Here is a 19,530-nt window from a genome sequence, read left to right as displayed (position 1 = left end):
GAAATGTTATTTATCTATTTATTTATTATTTAGATCTATTTCCCGCCAGTATCGGAGGACCATCTTTCAGCGGGTCGCAGAAAAACAAACAAAAAAACCCACATAAAAGATAAAAATATTAAAATCCAGCAGAAATAAAACCACTTCAATCCCCCACCAGGTGCCTCAGGAGAGGGTCCAGGGGTGCCTGCCATTCCAGTTGAAAATGGTTGATGTCATAAAGTATGGAGAGGCCCCTAGATCTTCCATGTCATGGCTTCAACTGAAGACCTGGTGGAAGAACTCCATCTTGCAAGCGCTGTGGGTCTGTGAAAGTTCCTGCAGATACCTCAGCTCTTCCAAGAGCTCACTCCACCAGGTCAGAGCTAGGACTGAAAAGGCCCTGGCCATGGTCGAGGCCAGAAAAAGCCTCCCGTGGGCCGGGAACCACTAACAAATTAGTACCCACAGATTGAAAGGCCCTGCAGGGGGACATAAGACAATAAGACGTAAGACCTTCAGATATGTGGGTCCCAGATTGCTTAGGGCTTTAAAAGGTTAAAACCTAAACCTTGAACTTGATCCAGGCCACAACTAGCAGCCAATGCAGCTGCCTCAACATCGGCTGGATATGGATTTTCCTTAACCTCATTATTACTTCATCTTGCTTTTCTAAGCATGATGTTAAAGCAGCTAGTTCACCTTTTTGCCTTTTGGTAGGTAATTCATCAATTCGGCATGTGAGGGCTTAAAGAGAGAGGCATTTAAATACTGCATTTGGAATCTTAATTCACAAACACATGAATATTCCAATCTGTATTGAAAGTTCCCTGAGGGATATATGAGTGCATATTTGTGAATGAAAATAGACCTGGGCTTTTGAGTGATTAAGATCATAAAACTGCTCTGTCAGCATGTAAAGGAATTCAGCATCACATATAATTTTTCAATTAATTTGCACAACCATTCCATTTCAAATTAAACATTTTGATTCTAAAAACAGGAAATGATAACTTATAAACACATAATGGTAGTTTGTTTTAGTTTTCAAAATGCTAGGGGAATGTTAAAAATGTGGCCAGAAAACATTCAAATGCATTGTGTCCTGTATTCTGCTCCATAAAGTTATGCCAGCTTTTTATTGCTAATTCACACCATAGAACACTGATTTTATAAACACATATATCTCTCCCCAGTACTAAATCGAATGATATGTAAGCATGCTGACTTCAGCTCTTTTCACATTAAAAAATGTAAGGGATACATGAGATAAATATATGAAGACACGCTAGCTGTGTGTCTAATGGCACATAGATAATTCACTGCCGAAGGAAATTGTGGAAGCTAATTTCATAAGGTATTAAGGGTCTGCTGTCATGCCTAGCACTGAATATTCTCTGTAACTTACAGGACCAAGCTTATAATGCTGATGAATAGGCAAGAATATTTTTCTATGCGAGATATCTAATGGAAATTTGTAGTTGTGTTAGAAAGTAATGGTATTGTGGCAGGGAACAAACCACACAGACACAAACTACTCAGAAGCCTGCATAGGATGGTCCCAGTGGTAATATTGTGGTTGTCAGATGTGTAGTGTTTGTCATTCCCTTAAATGCAACAATCGATCTGAATGATCAAAATATTACAGGGAAATATGGGAAAAATATAAAGAAAGATTGTCTCCTGCTCCCTCTAAGTTAAAATCGCCCGTGGAGGCCTACCCGACTCCCTCCCAGCAAGCCAGAATTACATGCTTGAAATATCATGACATTATATCTAAGAATAAGAAAATGAAAGGTCTTCAAACATTAAACCAAGATGAAATACCAATGAAATGGCTAGAATACAACCAATTAAAATCCGGATTTAAATCAGATTTTAAACTACATGACAATATTAAAAGAGAATGTACAGAATTTGAAGAAACTATTCTGCAACAAAAACCTCATATACAAGGTCACATATACAAGATACTGCTAAAATATGAGACTGAAACGGAAGCTGTTAAAAATTGCGCAATTAAGTGGATGAGGAATCTCAAAAAGGTGACCACCATAGAAGTCTGGGAAAATATTTGGAGAAACGTGAACTAATTAACAAGAAGTCAAATTATAAAAGAGAACTGGTACAAGATGTTCTACCATTGGTACATGACTCCTAAGGCGATTTCCAAAATGAATAAAGAGAGCAGTAACAAATGCTGGAAATGCAGGAAAAAAGTAGGTTCATTTTTTCATCTATGGTGGAGTTGTCCTGACATATACAGGTTTTGGAAGAAAATTCATGGTGAATTAGAGAAGATGCTAGGCCTAAATTTTAGTGTGAAGGAGGAATACTTCCTATTGAGCTTCACTCCGGATAATATCCCACCACAAATGAAATCTTTGCTCTTTCATGCAACGACAGCGGCAAGAATGGTACTAGCCAAAAAATGGAAATCAAAAGAAATCCCCACTGTAGAAATGTGGATGGAGAAACTCGCTGAATTGGCAAAAAAGGCCAAATTAACAACTTTAATAAACTTCCAAGAAGAAAAGAAATTTACAGAACAATGGAAATGGTTTCTAAATTATCAATCTAAATAGATAAGAAATACGTAAAATAAACATGATCATGAGAACAACTACATGCAGGTATTCATAATGTAAATACTAGTATTATCAGATATTAATATCAACATCTGAGGCAGCTCATTTAGGAAGACTAAAGTGTAAGAATATTATAACTATATATCCGGGCAGAAAAACAACAACATGAGATTGTGATGGAGCAGAAAGGCCTTTAATTGTAATTTACTATGCACTGCAGAATTTTTGGGCCAGTATATTACTTCATCACATAGTCACATAAAAGACCTTTAATAAGCACAAGACATGCTTTCATTTTCATTCATTACAATGTAGCAGTCGTAAAGCCAGGAGATATTCTTTTGTAAGAACCTTCTCTACTTTAAAAAATAAAATCACAAAACACTTGCTTTGCTGTCAGCCTATCAGCAGAGGCATACCCTCCTTTTAAAACAGGGGTAGTCAAACTGCAGCCCTCCAGATGTCCATGGACTACAATTCCCAGGAGCCCCCTGCCAGCATTCGCTGGCAGGGGGCTTCTGGGAATTGTAGTCCATGGACATCTGGAGGGCCGCAGTTTGACTACCCCTGTTTTAAAAAGTACTTGAATGGTCTTCCAGGCTTGTTTTTTTTTTTTTTAAGTCTGCCTAACTATTTCTCTCCAACTTGTTTCTTAAGATTGCTTGGTTTTGCTGCCTAGTTCAAGAATACCCTTTGCCATAAATAAAGTCCAGAATAATCAAGCTCCACTTATCCACCTCATAAGCTCATTCATGTTCAGTAAACATGCCTCTTTGATGAGCAATGCTTGCACACAAGCAAGTTTATTCTTCACCCTGCTGGATGTAGCCTCATAAACGTTGCGGGGCTTCTGGGCATAAGCACTTGGTGCCTTTGCACAGTATAAGTACAGTGTTCTTTTTTTTGTTTTGCATTGCATAAATACTGCCAAACACATTGTCCTCAGTGTTGCCACTGACAGTGCAAATTGCAAGTCAGGGAGGGAATCCAGACTCCAGCACTGTCAGAGCTAACAACTCTAGCTATCAGTTTCTGACTAGGGCAGGACGAAGAGATCTACGAAGAGATCTTTGCAGGCTGCCCTCAACCACCATGCAGGCGTACCTCTGCATATGGGCTAATCCAAAAGTTTAGTCCACTTGCTTTCATTGAAGCCTGCAGAAATACCTGTCATTTACTCCAAAATGTATTCCTCTTTCCTCCCTTTGTTGCTAGGGTGGTGCATGCAAGGGCCCTCATGGCTGGTGTTAGTTGCCAGGAAGGGCTAGTTAGATTAAAGGTGCATAACTAGCTCAGCAATAAGTATAGCTAAGATTGGATTAATGCAGTTGGTAAGACCTGTGGATAGCAGCAAATTAGTATACAGATAATGAATGAGTTAACAACAGATGTGAGAATTAGGTCTGAGTCAGTGTTTCCTGTCAGCCTGAAGTTTAGTGCAATGGAGAAAGACATTGAAGTACTCAACACTGCAGGACTTTTATTAGATGATATATGCTGGACAAGTCAGGTGTTAGGAGTGCATTTTTAAAGTTCTTACCAGGATACAGTGGACCACCAAAAACACAAACCAATGAGTTATAGATAAAATCAAACCTGGACTCTTCCTATACCCTAAAATTACTAAACTGAGGGTCTCATGCATTGGTCACCTTATGAGAAGATTACTGGAAAAAACAGTAATGCTAAGAAAAGTTGAAGGCAGCAGGAAAAGAGAAAGACCTGAAATGTGATGGATTGATTCAGTAAAGGAAGCCATAGTCCTTAGTTTGCAGGACTTAAGCAAGCTTGTTAATGATAGGATGTTTTGGAGGTCATTCATTCATGGGCTTGCTGTAGGTCAGAAGCTATCTGATGGCACTCAACACGCATACACAAGGCACAGAGGGAAGTGCTCACTTGGACTGGGAGGTCAGCACAAGGGAAAATGGTGCTGAGTCTTCCCTGGTATCACATAGCTGATATTACAAACAGTCATTCAGATCAAAATGTAAACATACATTTAGAATGTCAGGAAGATTCAGAAAAATATTTGGATACAAAAATGTGAAAATGTAAATTATCAAATATAAAACCTAATAATAGTGGTTAAAACACAACATTAAAACAAAATTTCTAAAACATTAACTCATTACAGGATTCAGTTTAGGTTGAGGGAGATACTTTCTGTCCTATATATAAACTTCACAATTTAATAGCAGCAATGCAGAATTTAGCAGTGAAGAGAGTTATTCATCTGCTTTCCTCATTTAGAAGTTTCTTAACCTTTTCCTTCAAAGAAAGGAAAGGCTGTCTGTCTAGCATTGGCTGAATTAAATTGCACCGGATGACATTGTAAATAGTAATAGTATAGTAATTCACGTTCACTAGCTGGCTGCTAGCAAAGGGAAAATATCTGATATTAAAAGTATGATCTAAAAGAAGTCACAGCCCTTAGTCTGCATGACCTGGGCAAGCTTGTTAATGGTAGGATGTGTTGGAGGTCATTAATTCATAGGCATGCAGTAAATCAGAAGCAATTTGATGGCACTTAACACACATGAAAGCTTGGTGGGTCTCATTCACTATTTATGTTTCTTCATTGGGCTCTTGCTCATGTTAATATATGCTTAAATAAATGTGTTAGTCTAATTAACCACCAGATTCTTATTTTGGTGACAGTAATTGGACTACTCTCTCTGGAATTTATATTAAACCCATTTCCTAACATCCTAATCCTAAAGATGTGATTGCTCACAGAGTGCTAGTTTTGTGGTGTGGGGTTATGTTGTAAAGTTCCAGATTTCGTTCAGACAGTTACCTGAATGTTTTAGAAATAGTGGTGGTTAATATAAGATTAGTAGGCGATTCTGTCAGTCTGGTATATTATCCAAAGTCTCCTTGAAATATCACTGCAGTGCAATGGGGTCATTAAGTCACACTGAATCAGAACCCACAACTGTCATCCTGGGGATGTCCAACTGCTGAAATAATTGTAAATCTCTCTCTTAATTCTTCATTAACCATATACAGTACAGAGGTGAGTGTTTCTTTAATCAGAAGCATTGTGCCAGCACATGGCTTGAAGTTAACTAAATATGAGACTGAAACGGAAGCTGTTAAAAATTGCGCAATTAAGTGGATGAGGAATCTCAAAAAGGTGACCACCATAGAAGTCTGGGAAAATATTTGGAGAAACGTGAACTAATTAACAAGAAGTCAAATTATAAAAGAGAACTGGTACAAGATGTTCTACCATTGGTACATGACTCCTAAGGCGATTTCCAAAATGAATAAAGAGAGCAGTAACAAATGCTGGAAATGCAGGAAAAAAGTAGGTTCATTTTTTCATCTATGGTGGAGTTGTCCTGACATATACAGGTTTTGGAAGAAAATTCATGGTGAATTAGAGAAGATGCTAGGCCTAAATTTTAGTGTGAAGGAGGAATACTTCCTATTGAGCTTCACTCCGGATAATATCCCACCACAAATGAAATCTTTGCTCTTTCATGCAACGACAGCGGCAAGAATGGTACTAGCCAAAAAATGGAAATCAAAAGAAATCCCCACTGTAGAAATGTGGATGGAGAAACTCGCTGAATTGGCAAAAAAGGCCAAATTAACAACTTTAATAAACTTCCAAGAAGAAAAGAAATTTACAGAACAATGGAAATGGTTTCTAAATTATCAATCTAAATAGATAAGAAATACGTAAAATAAACATGATCATGAGAACAACTACATGCAGGTATTCATAATGTAAATACTAGTATTATCAGATATTAATATCAACATCTGAGGCAGCTCATTTAGGAAGACTAAAGTGTAAGAATATTATAACTATATATCCGGGCAGAAAAACAACAACATGGAACAAAGAGTAAGAGTTTAAGAAGTTATATAGCAGGTTAATGTATCAACATAAGTTAATAGAACTGTAGTCACACTGGGGGAAAGGTGGGGATATATTTAAGTAAAAGTGTCTTTGAATATGTTAGAAGAAATATGTTATATGTTTACAGTAATCTGAATTATGAAATGTTATTATATGTATATATATGTGTGTGTGTGTGTGTATTAATTTAAAAAATAATTCTAAAAAAAAATATTACAGGGAAGGAGGAAAACCTGCTTGCTTGGTACTGGGACTGCAAAGTGGGCAGATTCATGCTGTTCAATCTCCCTTTGAACCACCAAAAGAAGACACTTTATCCTTTATCCCCCTACTCCTTCCCCCAGTAATTTTGACCAAAGGTCACTTCATGTAAAAAACCATTTAGAGTGCTCTTGGAAATTAATTTTCACTAAGGCCCATTATGCACAGAGTGCAAGGTCCGCATTCGGGGTGGAATGGCGGTGGCTAAAATCACCAGTTAGGCCCATTATGCACGGAGTGGAAAGTCTGCATTCGGGGTGGAATGGCAGTGGCTAAAATCTACCAATTATGCACGCTGCAGGTGGCAACCGGGCGCAGAGTCAACATGTGCCGCCGAAAAAGCCATGTTAGTGAGATGCGGAAGAAAGTGGAGCTTCCCGGGACCAGGGCACAACCAGAAGCAGCTCCGGAGTAGCTGTGTGCATAATCGGATACTCTGGGTTTTGCTGCCATTGTGTTCCGTCCTGTGCGTAAGCGGTTTGCTTCACTTCTTTCTCCTCTGCGTTCTCCATGCCGCCGTTTTAGCGGCCGTGCATAATAGGCCTATAAGATCTGCTTGTGCTATAAAAAGACCTTGGTCACAGTTAAGAGTTAGCAGTGTCAACCTAAACAGAGTTGCACCTTACTAAGTCTGTTTCATAGAAGGTGTAAGATAGAGGTAGAAGGTAGAAGATAAGATGGCACTGTTAGACTCAGTGATCTGAAGACATTTGTAAAAAAATGAGCATAAAGAGTAAAACAAGACTCAGTCATAAGATAAATTATTAAATCCCTGATAACAGTGGAAGAAATTTAGAGTACAATTCTAAACTGATCTGCTGGGAATTCTGATCATGTGTATTCAGTGAAGCTTACTTCCATGATGGTGTTCTTAGAATTTCATTGTTAACCGTGTGCTTAATTTGCTTTCCCACCAAAGGCAATGGAATTTAAAAAATACTTAACATAGGCTGAGTCTGGCATTGATTACATAATACATAAAAATTAAAATCTCTTGTTTTATGGACTTGCACATAATGGGATTGTTCCAATGTGTCATTATTTAGGAACATGTTGTCCAAATTCATCTGGTTTTGTAGAAGAATTCTACAACAGGCCATGCTTACAAAAGCAGCCAGCTGGCATAATAAAGTAACGAAAAATGAATCTTAAAACCCAGAGCAATATTATCAACACAGTTGCAGGCTTAGCTACAGGGCAAGAACTGTCACTCCCCTAACAATTAGATACTTGCTCCATATGCTCATCTAATACTGTAAAACATAGCATCACAGTTGACAAAGTTATTGCTATTTTATCAGCACTACTTAATCTAAGGCACTCAGAATTAATCTTTTTAATATAGTTTTGACATTTCTTCTATATCTGCTTATATGAGAAAATACCAACTGATATTTCAGAAGTTTAGAAATATTTAGAGTTGAAAGTAAATACATTATAATATTTCAGTGTATCATTTTTATATGCTGTCATACAGAAGAATGGTACCCACTGGATCATGGATCTGCTGTTTTGAACAGAGGAGATGTTGTATTTCTTGGGTGGGTAAAATACTCCCCCCTCTGTTGTCCATTCCCCAATCTGATCCAGTTGCTTTTGTGAAAAGTGTTCCTTTCTTTATATTCTTCTGTCTCTAAACATTCCCAGTTGATATTTCTGTCATCTTTTCATGAAAACATGCAACGAAGAAAGTCCTACTCACTGCTGGGAATCGTATAATTAATTTGGTTTTAATCTTTATAGACAATAGCTCTTTACGTAATATATCCAAGAGAGACAGACAAAACATATGAAGCAGTATATGAAAGTATTTTCAAGGTTATTTCAATACAAATCTTTTGACATTTTCTGCTGCAACACTGTTTTGGAGAATAATTTCTATCTGCACTTTTCCATGTTTCCCCATGCCTTCCTACAATTTCCCCCAAACCGGCCTTCATAGGATTTTTGGCATAATCTGTTATGAAAGATTATAACTGAAGTACTTTTTGATGCCAATTGGATGGGAATGAGCACATTCTTATAGGTCCTGCTCCCATTGGTGCCCTGTTTCTTACCTTAGTCCCTGCAACTGCTATTTTCCCTAACTAGAAGGCTTTTACAGGCTTTCTTTTAAAAATCCGTAATAGCCAACACCGGAGTTACAACAATCCATTACAAAAATGTACTGATTCATAGCTTTCATTTTTTTTAAAGTACATCTCTAGCCATTTTGGTTCTTGAGTTTTAAGATGAAACATACAGCTAGTACTTTTTTTAATGATTTCACAACAAAACAGGCTGAAGACATTAATTTTTAGTGAATGCTGGCACAATCAGGTAGATTTTAAAAGGAGTATACACACGCGCGCGCACACACACACACACGCACACACACATATATATGTAATGTGTATATATAGTCATATATACCTTTCTCCCCTTCCCAGTATCATGGGGCACTGGTTCAATAAAGTAGTATGGAAAACTTCCATATGGATGCACCATTGCAACTGCAAATGCATCTATATTCACAGCAGTATTGAGACCTACATGGAGAAACATCTCCATACCAAATCAGTCCAGGTGGTTCCAAACTATATTAAAAACAGAAAAGGCTCACAATGGCATATATTTCCCCAGCTTTCCCTTTATGTAGTAGGTCCCAGAGCTTCCAAAATCTAATGCTACAATTGTAAAAACATCATGAACAAAATATATGAGACACAGTGGGCTACATTAAGGTAAACCTGATCTTTTTACCTTTCACTTACTGAAAGCTTGCTTCACCAAGTTTTGTTCTTTAGCAGAAGGGTCTCTAAAGGAAAAATCTATTCTCTAGGCTGAGAGCAATCCTTTAGATGCGGTGTATTATTCGTGATAGCAGAAGCCTACTATTCATTCAATTATTTATATAAGACCTTAAAAAATTCTCATCAGATTTGAGTATCTTCATTCTGAGTCCCATATTTATCCACAGCCTTTGAAAATGCACTGTACAAGTTGCGCCCTGGTATCAAGCTCAGGACACCTTTTGCAAAGCCAACAAGGCAGCAAGATTGACCAGACAGAGTGCGTAATACGAATGAACGATGCACCCACACGGGGATTTGGAAAAGATGTTGGAAACAAGACAAGCTTACGAGTCATAGCGCACTCCAGCATTCAGAGGATTTTGCGGAATCGCAATGAACTGTTAAATATGAGCCAAGGGACTGTATTTATCTTCTGGGGTCCTACCATCTATATGAGGAGAGATGGAAAAGGGTTAGTATATAATAATCTGCAACTGATGAATCAGATTCTACCTCAATTAAAAGTATACATGATATCTCGGCACAAGATGCTTCAGTTTGATGATCTCTTCAAACGGGAAACTGGAAAAGACAGGTAAGGCAACTACTATATTTTCAAGTCTGTAACGGAACACAATGTATATTAATTGCATTTTCATCAACATCTTTAGGATGTGCTTGTCTTTCTCCAATAACATATAATATTTTATGTGTCAAATATTAGCACTTAGCTATGGCAACACAAGGCACAGCTATGCAATCAAATAATTTATTTGCCCATCAGTTTCTAATTCTAAAAATAGTGTCTCTCTACAGCCACCAAAGAGAATTGCAGAGCAGCTCAGCACGAAAGAAGACACTGCGTTTAAATCTCACTTTGGGTAATATACCTGAAAGTAGATTTTTACTGGTTTTGAAAAATCAGAATTGATGGGTTTTATTTTTATGGAGCCAATGCCGCCATTCTGTGAATTATAATGGCTACTTATTGAATATAAGCATTCCTGGAACATTGCAACCATAAAGCTTCTTGTAAAACAAATACACATTATTCATATATTAGGTGCTTCTGAAGTGCTCATCTTACATCTCCAACTGGGAAAAAGGCAAGTTATTACGATATTTGCCTCTTTATGAGTCCATTTATGGCTTGCAAACAGATCTTCAAATCAAATTTTTAATAAGTGACCCTCTATATGACTAACACATTTCTACACATAATGTTTGAAACTGCATCTTCTTTTTCCCTGCTAAAAGATAAATTTATTTTTATTACTTGTGTACTCATTATGTTCCTACATAGTAAAAATGGGATGAAAGCTCAAGTACCACTTAATGCATTTATGTATAAATTAAGAGCTCACTTTGGAGAGGAGTAAATCTAATGCAAAGTTATGTGCTCTTTCCATTTCAAAGCACCATTATTTTCAGTGGAAGTATGTATGCAACATGCCAGGCTGCTATATATTTTGGGAAACTGATTTTGAAAGCTCTCTTTATAGAGGCCTAAGCATGTAGAAATGATGACAATAACCAATTGGGAACAGACGTTACTGGTAGAGTATTCAGATATACCCAAGCTAAAAATAGACTTCCAAATAGCTGTTTCAGGTCAGCTCGGGTACATCCAAAGTGACTCAAAACACTCCCAAAATTCTGGAAGTAACAATAATTAATGTCTCCAAATTTTGGAAGGAGTATGAAGGTAAAGATGGAGCAAAGAGACAACTTGTCCAGCAAACAGCTGTTTGGCAGCACCTGTTCCAATAACATCTTAAGGGTTATTATTTTCTATGAGTAGACTTGGAGCCAGGTAAACTGTTACAGAAAATAATAACCTTTTAAATTGTGAAGGAACCAGGCACTGCTAATTAGCTGAGCTGACAGCTGATAATCAGCGCACCACACCCCATCGCTTTATTAAAAAGGACCTAACCAGTCCCCCGCCCCAACTCACCAGTTAGGGGCTCTGCAACTACATTCTAGTCTTTCCCCTCTACCTTCAGCCCTTGCTGCTAGCATCTAAGGCATTGGTGCCTGTCCCTATCATAATGGTGTGCCAACTTGGACAGGTTCCTGAAAAGGCAACACAAATATCTTCGAAATAAACAATAAATACATGAAATTAGCTGCCTAGGTGCAATAGCTGACACTTCTGTTCTTATAATAACTCTTAATATTGCCATTGAAAAGGCTGATGCAATATGTCCTATTACAATGCATATTTTAAAATGTAGGGGGACATTGAGAAAACACTGGCAATTATATGGGCTATCTAATCACAGAAGCTACAAAACCATATTGCAAAGTAACTGTACTTGATAGTAAGTTTCTAATTGAACAAGGATCCATTAAGAAAATATGATTCAGAACCAATATTATAGTAATTAAGAAGCATAAATGAAATAACTGCCAAAAAAAGAAGAATTTCCATAGAGCTTATAAATGAGATTGTGATGGAGCAGAAAGGCCTTTAATTGTAATTTACTATGCACTGCAGAATTTTTGGGCCAGTATATTACTTCATCACATAGTCACATAAAAGACCTTTAATAAGCACAAGACATGCTTTCATTTTCATTCATTACAATGTAGCAGTCGTAAAGCCAGGAGATATTCTTTTGTAAGAACCTTCTCTACTTTAAAAAATAAAATCACAAAACACTTGCTTTGCTGTCAGCCTATCAGCAGAGGCATACCCTCCTTTTAAAACAGGGGTAGTCAAACTGCAGCCCTCCAGATGTCCATGGACTACAATTCCCAGGAGCCCCCTGCCAGCATTCGCTGGCAGGGGGCTTCTGGGAATTGTAGTCCATGGACATCTGGAGGGCCGCAGTTTGACTACCCCTGTTTTAAAAAGTACTTGAATGGTCTTCCAGGCTTGTTTTTTTTTTTTTTTAAGTCTGCCTAACTATTTCTCTCCAACTTGTTTCTTAAGATTGCTTGGTTTTGCTGCCTAGTTCAAGAATACCCTTTGCCATAAATAAAGTCCAGAATAATCAAGCTCCACTTATCCACCTCATAAGCTCATTCATGTTCAGTAAACATGCCTCTTTGATGAGCAATGCTTGCACACAAGCAAGTTTATTCTTCACCCTGCTGGATGTAGCCTCATAAACGTTGCGGGGCTTCTGGGCATAAGCACTTGGTGCCTTTGCACAGTATAAGTACAGTGTTCTTTTTTTTGTTTTGCATTGCATAAATACTGCCAAACACATTGTCCTCAGTGTTGCCACTGACAGTGCAAATTGCAAGTCAGGGAGGGAATCCAGACTCCAGCACTGTCAGAGCTAACAACTCTAGCTATCAGTTTCTGACTAGGGCAGGACGAAGAGATCTACGAAGAGATCTTTGCAGGCTGCCCTCAACCACCATGCAGGCGTACCTCTGCATATGGGCTAATCCAAAAGTTTAGTCCACTTGCTTTCATTGAAGCCTGCAGAAATACCTGTCATTTACTCCAAAATGTATTCCTCTTTCCTCCCTTTGTTGCTAGGGTGGTGCATGCAAGGGCCCTCATGGCTGGTGTTAGTTGCCAGGAAGGGCTAGTTAGATTAAAGGTGCATAACTAGCTCAGCAATAAGTATAGCTAAGATTGGATTAATGCAGTTGGTAAGACCTGTGGATAGCAGCAAATTAGTATACAGATAATGAATGAGTTAACAACAGATGTGAGAATTAGGTCTGAGTCAGTGTTTCCTGTCAGCCTGAAGTTTAGTGCAATGGAGAAAGACATTGAAGTACTCAACACTGCAGGACTTTTATTAGATGATATATGCTGGACAAGTCAGGTGTTAGGAGTGCATTTTTAAAGTTCTTACCAGGATACAGTGGACCACCAAAAACACAAACCAATGAGTTATAGATAAAATCAAACCTGGACTCTTCCTATACCCTAAAATTACTAAACTGAGGGTCTCATGCATTGGTCACCTTATGAGAAGATTACTGGAAAAAACAGTAATGCTAAGAAAAGTTGAAGGCAGCAGGAAAAGAGAAAGACCTGAAATGTGATGGATTGATTCAGTAAAGGAAGCCATAGTCCTTAGTTTGCAGGACTTAAGCAAGCTTGTTAATGATAGGATGTTTTGGAGGTCATTCATTCATGGGCTTGCTGTAGGTCAGAAGCTATCTGATGGCACTCAACACGCATACACAAGGCACAGAGGGAAGTGCTCACTTGGACTGGGAGGTCAGCACAAGGGAAAATGGTGCTGAGTCTTCCCTGGTATCACATAGCTGATATTACAAACAGTCATTCAGATCAAAATGTAAACATACATTTAGAATGTCAGGAAGATTCAGAAAAATATTTGGATACAAAAATGTGAAAATGTAAATTATCAAATATAAAACCTAATAATAGTGGTTAAAACACAACATTAAAACAAAATTTCTAAAACATTAACTCATTACAGGATTCAGTTTAGGTTGAGGGAGATACTTTCTGTCCTATATATAAACTTCACAATTTAATAGCAGCAATGCAGAATTTAGCAGTGAAGAGAGTTATTCATCTGCTTTCCTCATTTAGAAGTTTCTTAACCTTTTCCTTCAAAGAAAGGAAAGGCTGTCTGTCTAGCATTGGCTGAATTAAATTGCACCGGATGACATTGTAAATAGTAATAGTATAGTAATTCACGTTCACTAGCTGGCTGCTAGCAAAGGGAAAATATCTGATATTAAAAGTATGATCTAAAAGAAGTCACAGCCCTTAGTCTGCATGACCTGGGCAAGCTTGTTAATGGTAGGATGTGTTGGAGGTCATTAATTCATAGGCATGCAGTAAATCAGAAGCAATTTGATGGCACTTAACACACATGAAAGCTTGGTGGGTCTCATTCACTATTTATGTTTCTTCATTGGGCTCTTGCTCATGTTAATATATGCTTAAATAAATGTGTTAGTCTAATTAACCACCAGATTCTTATTTTGGTGACAGTAATTGGACTACTCTCTCTGGAATTTATATTAAACCCATTTCCTAACATCCTAATCCTAAAGATGTGATTGCTCACAGAGTGCTAGTTTTGTGGTGTGGGGTTATGTTGTAAAGTTCCAGATTTCGTTCAGACAGTTACCTGAATGTTTTAGAAATAGTGGTGGTTAATATAAGATTAGTAGGCGATTCTGTCAGTCTGGTATATTATCCAAAGTCTCCTTGAAATATCACTGCAGTGCAATGGGGTCATTAAGTCACACTGAATCAGAACCCACAACTGTCATCCTGGGGATGTCCAACTGCTGAAATAATTGTAAATCTCTCTCTTAATTCTTCATTAACCATATACAGTACAGAGGTGAGTGTTTCTTTAATCAGAAGCATTGTGCCAGCACATGGCTTGAAGTTAACTACTGCTTAACAAAAACTCAAGTGACAAATATCACTTCTGGGTGCAGCATTATGGCAAAAGACAAAGCAATTACCAAATACATTTGTGCGCAGACCAGGAAGAAAAATTTGAGTCTATTTCATGGTAGAAGAGCTTAATAGCTGTTCGTTGCCCAATGTTCATAACCTTTCCCATGAATTTTAATAACTTAAAAATGCCCCTAACATTGATTTATCTCAAGTATTACTTGTCACCCTGGGAACTTAATTGTTTTTGCTTTCAGGAAGATATCCAACACTTGGCTTAGCACTGGATGGTTCACAATGAGTATCGCATTAGAGCTGTGCGACAGGATAGATGTCTATGGCATGGTGCCACCAGATTTCTGCAGGTAATTTTGGACCCGGATTTATAACTAGTTTGCAAATCTTGGAGTTGCACATATTTATACTATCCGTGAAACGTATCTGTAGTTTTCCTGAAGCTCTTAATTGGCAGGTTTCATGATTGGGTTCTGAAAACAACAAACAGCATTTAATTACATTGCATAAAATATTAAAAGTTTTTGTTTGCACTGTGAGAGAATTAATCCACATCTTGTTAGTTTCTTCTAGCCTCTGAATATTTATTAGCTAAATGTAATTCTGTAATTGGCATGAAATTAATCTGGGGGAAAAGAGGAGTAGAAAACATTAGTTAAAATTATTTTTCAAATAGATTTTTTTAATCGGAGAAGGAATCTTCAAGGTTCTAGACAGATTTTGTATGTTTACATATATCAGAAATTGGCAAAATTCTTCTGTTGGATTTGATCTGTCCACCTGACTGGCTGTTTTGGACAAGTTAATGTGATCAAGGTACCATGGAGTGGCCACTTCAGATTTATGGATTTCAACACAGATAGCCATTGGAAACAGTTTATAACACACCATTAATTTCCCCAGAAAAAATATATGGGAAAAGGGGTGTAGTTTCTGCCCCACACTTGCCACTTACTACTATATGTAGATAGTAGAGAACAGAAGATTTGTTTCACTGAATGTGAATCTTTCTTTTCGGTTGTCCAAAGGTGGGGTTTTCCTACACCCGGGGAATAACCTCCAATACCTGTTGGAGAAGAGCCTCTGCCAGGAGTCCTCGGGTTGTTGTTGTTGTTGTTGTTGTTTTTTTGCCATGCTGGAGAAGCAGGACATGAGCGTTGCTCATGGAGCAAATGATCCCGCAGTGTAGTTTCTTACCGTGCTTATTTTTACTTTCCTCCCGTCTTTTCCTTTTTGAAGCTAAGATTGTGTTTGAGGCTTCCCCCCCCCCCCCTTTCTCCTAGGATCAAGGAGGCGAGGGTGGCCAAGTGCCAGAACCTGTTGGCACCCTCCCTTTTTTCCCCTTTGCTCCCTGACTGGCTGTAGGCTAGATTGTGGAGGGGGACAGTGATGGCTGTGGGTAGCAGCAACTAATGCCAAGGAAGCACAAGGCAGCTGCCTTACAGCATGAGGAAGAGCCTCAGGTTACCACCATGCAAAGGTTTTCTATAAGTTATTGCCTAATTTTTTGAGAGTATTAGAAATTCAGCACACTAATAGACCGTTTATGCACTGGAGGTTTCATGCCGGGCTGCAGACTGGAGTTTTAGTCATGGCAGGTTGCCCCACCTCTTCCTGCACCCACATGGGGAAGCATTTGGCCTGGTGCACCTCATCAGCCCCCGATTTGTGCTCCTGACAGGGGGGTGGGGCAGTGAAGTTCCCAGTGCATAAACGGTCATAGTGAGGCAATTGATCAGGACCTTGACATGCCTTCGAGGTCAGAGAAGTTTCTCCCAGACTCAGAGCCTCCCCCTTTGGGCATGCCTTTCCCATTCATGTGGGCTTTCTTTTTCTTTATCACACCCCCTGTATAAACAAACCCAGGTCACATAATTTCTTCCCTCAACTGGGGTTGGTGGGAGAAACTAGGGCTATGTCTCTCTCAGAAGTAGAGCTAAACCACTTTACCACACTACCAGGCAGAGCTATGCTTCAAACTGTCTGTTCTTTTACTGGCAGACCCATTTTATCATTGCCCTCCCCCTGAGAGAGACCTGAACTCTGTGTTTCCCTCCAACATTCCAACACCCCCCCAATAAAAAAGGTGATTAAATGTTGGAGCCGCAGTCCTGTAGAATCATCTGAATGGCTGTTCATCCTTCCAGGGCAGGACAGCCTCCTGTCTATCACAAGTAGATTAAATGTTTCATAGGGTTTTTTAAAGTTAAAATCTTATTAAAACAGCTGAACCATAACATGAGCTAAAGCCTCTAATTCTCTCATGAATTAGCCATTACCTCTAGAGACCAGTTAAATAAAATTGTCTTGAGATATTTCTAAAACTTCTTTCAGTTCTGGCAAAAATCCAGGATACAGGGTTCCATATGAATAACAGCCCCTCTACTTGTCCTGATTTGGTACCCAAGCGATATAGATGAATGGGCACTCTTGATAATTCTTTAAAATATAAGAGGAGCTACTCTCTTACCTGGAATTGAGCTGCAAACTGGATATCAGAGTTTCTATGGGTCCAAAGCGTCTTGAAAAAAACTAATAAAACAACAGCTAACACAACCCCGGAGATATTTTTCACATACACCTGACTAATTATAAGGACACAAATAGAAACTTTACTATAGACAAAGTAACACACCTGTCATTGCCAGCTAAAAAATATAATAGGTAAAAGTTTTGAGAACACCGAGGGAACCTGCTCAGTAAAAACAATATTTGTTTAACTCTTATGGATAAATGCAGATAACAACTCAATACAAATTGAAGTTAAGTTTCAATTACTACTCTACCAGAAGAACAGAGTCTCTGGGGATGGCTAATGCCCTTGCAGTGATCGGCTAATTCTGCAAATGGTAAAGCATTTACGCTAACCAAGAAAAATAGTTGACAAAAATTGGGACAGTTAGAAAATTAAAATAACTCAGCAAAATGAGGAAAAAAAGAGGGGCTGAAAAGCCCCAATTAGATTATGGTATTATCTTTATTTTGCATATTGCTTAGCACAGCAAGTTTGGGTTAGATTGGGCTGAGAGTATGTGGCTGGCCTCAATGACCGTTTATGCACTGGGAATTGTGCAGGAGCAAAAATCGGGGGCAGATGAGGTGCACCAGATCAAATGCTCCCCCATGTGGGTGCAGGAAGAGGTGGGGCAACCTGCCAGGACTAAAACTCCAACCTGCAGCCTGGTGTGAAACCTCCAGTGCATAAACGGTCAATGTAAGCACCATGGCTGAGGAGCAGTTCCAATCCAGGTCTTTCTGATCTAAACTCTAGCCACTACAACATCTTCTGAGTGGTCCTTTTTTATGGGCATTCTTCCTGATAATACAGATTAAGGGTTGTGTTTCTCTGTAGGTTAGCACATTTACTTACTCCCTAGTAAGTTAATAGCACAATTCTATGCAGAATTACTTTAGTCTAAGCCCAGGACTAATTGCATTATGCTGCACTGTAAATTGCTCAAGAGTCACCTACTCAGTTCAGCTGAATAGAATAGAAAAGACTGCTGGGGCCTTTTCTTCTACCCCAGTCACCTTACTTCATACTGTTCAGGTAAGTATTATCAGTAGAAGACAAATGGCCTATTGCATGATATCTTTTCACAGAGTTGTAATGTGTTTTACAAACTGCCATCTATATATGCCTCCCAGCTGTGATATTAATAAGCATGCTAATTCTGACAAAATACTGATTAATGTCCAGTATCACTAAGTGGTAAAATAGCATCTGTTTTAATATTAATAAATGAGGATGAGTAGCAATTTTCTGGTATAAATTGCTCATGCATTTCATTTGCTAGCATAAAAATTTAATTACAGAGAGAGGAGTTAACACACTATGCTTAACATGCAGTATTCAACCTAGAGACATCCAGTTCTTAAAACTGACCCTCACTCACTTTGGAGGAGCTAGGACTCTCATCTGGCCCAAGAAATGTAGGACAGGTTTGGTTCTGGAAGAAGATAAAACAACGCAGGCTGTATCAACAGAGACATCACATAAAAATCTCATCACAAGAAGTCATAATTCCACTGTATACTGCATTGGTCATACCCCACCTGGTGTACTGTGTGCAGTTCTGGAGGCTTCACTTCAAAAAGGACATGGACAAAATTAAGAGTGTTCGGAGGAGAGTGACAAGAATGATCGGAGGCCTGGGGGTCATGACCTATGAGGAAAGGCTGAGGGACTTAGGAATATTCAGCCTGTAGAAGAGGACGTAGAGAGGGGACATGATTGCTGTCTTTAAGTATATGAAAGGTTGTCATTTAGAGGAGGACAGAGCAAAGTTCCTGTTGGCAGCAGAGGACAGGACCTGCAGTAATGGGTTTAAACTATGTGGAGAATGATATCGGCTAGATATCAGGAAAAATTTATTCTCAGACAGAGTAGTTCAGCAGTGGAATCGACTGCCTCAGGAGGTGGTGAGCTCCTCCTCACTGGTAGTCTTCAAGCAGTGGCTGGACAGAAACTTATCCTGGATGCTTTAAGCTGATCCTGCACTGAGCAGGGGGACTAGATGGCCTGTATGGCCCCTTCCAACTCTATGATTCTAATGGTTTATTCTCAATTGTTTGTTTTGTGAATCAGCATGCAGCTCAGATCTGGGGGAGTGTGCTTCCAAGACTGGTCCTGCTACAAACGGATACAGTCAGCCTTGCACACCAGTAGCAGTGAGATCA

The 19,530-nt window shown here is 38.7% G+C and overlaps 1 protein-coding gene across 1 annotated transcript in view; it reads left to right on the top strand.

The window, feature by feature from the left end:
* The window catches only part of ST6GALNAC5 (ST6 N-acetylgalactosaminide alpha-2,6-sialyltransferase 5), a 108,571-nt gene that overhangs the window by 74,444 nt on the left and 14,597 nt on the right, over nt 1-19,530 (top strand). Inside the window, exons 3-4 of the mRNA XM_077333294.1 lie at nt 9,662-10,071; nt 15,093-15,200. Of these exons, the coding sequence (XP_077189409.1) occupies nt 9,662-10,071; nt 15,093-15,200 (518 nt within the window). The remainder of the gene's footprint in view (nt 1-9,661; nt 10,072-15,092; nt 15,201-19,530) is intronic.

Source organism: Paroedura picta, chromosome 4 (genome assembly GCF_049243985.1).
Source record: "Paroedura picta isolate Pp20150507F chromosome 4, Ppicta_v3.0, whole genome shotgun sequence".
Lineage (NCBI taxonomy): Eukaryota > Metazoa > Chordata > Lepidosauria > Squamata > Gekkonidae > Paroedura > Paroedura picta.
This window is presented reverse-complemented; position numbering and strand designations above follow the sequence as displayed.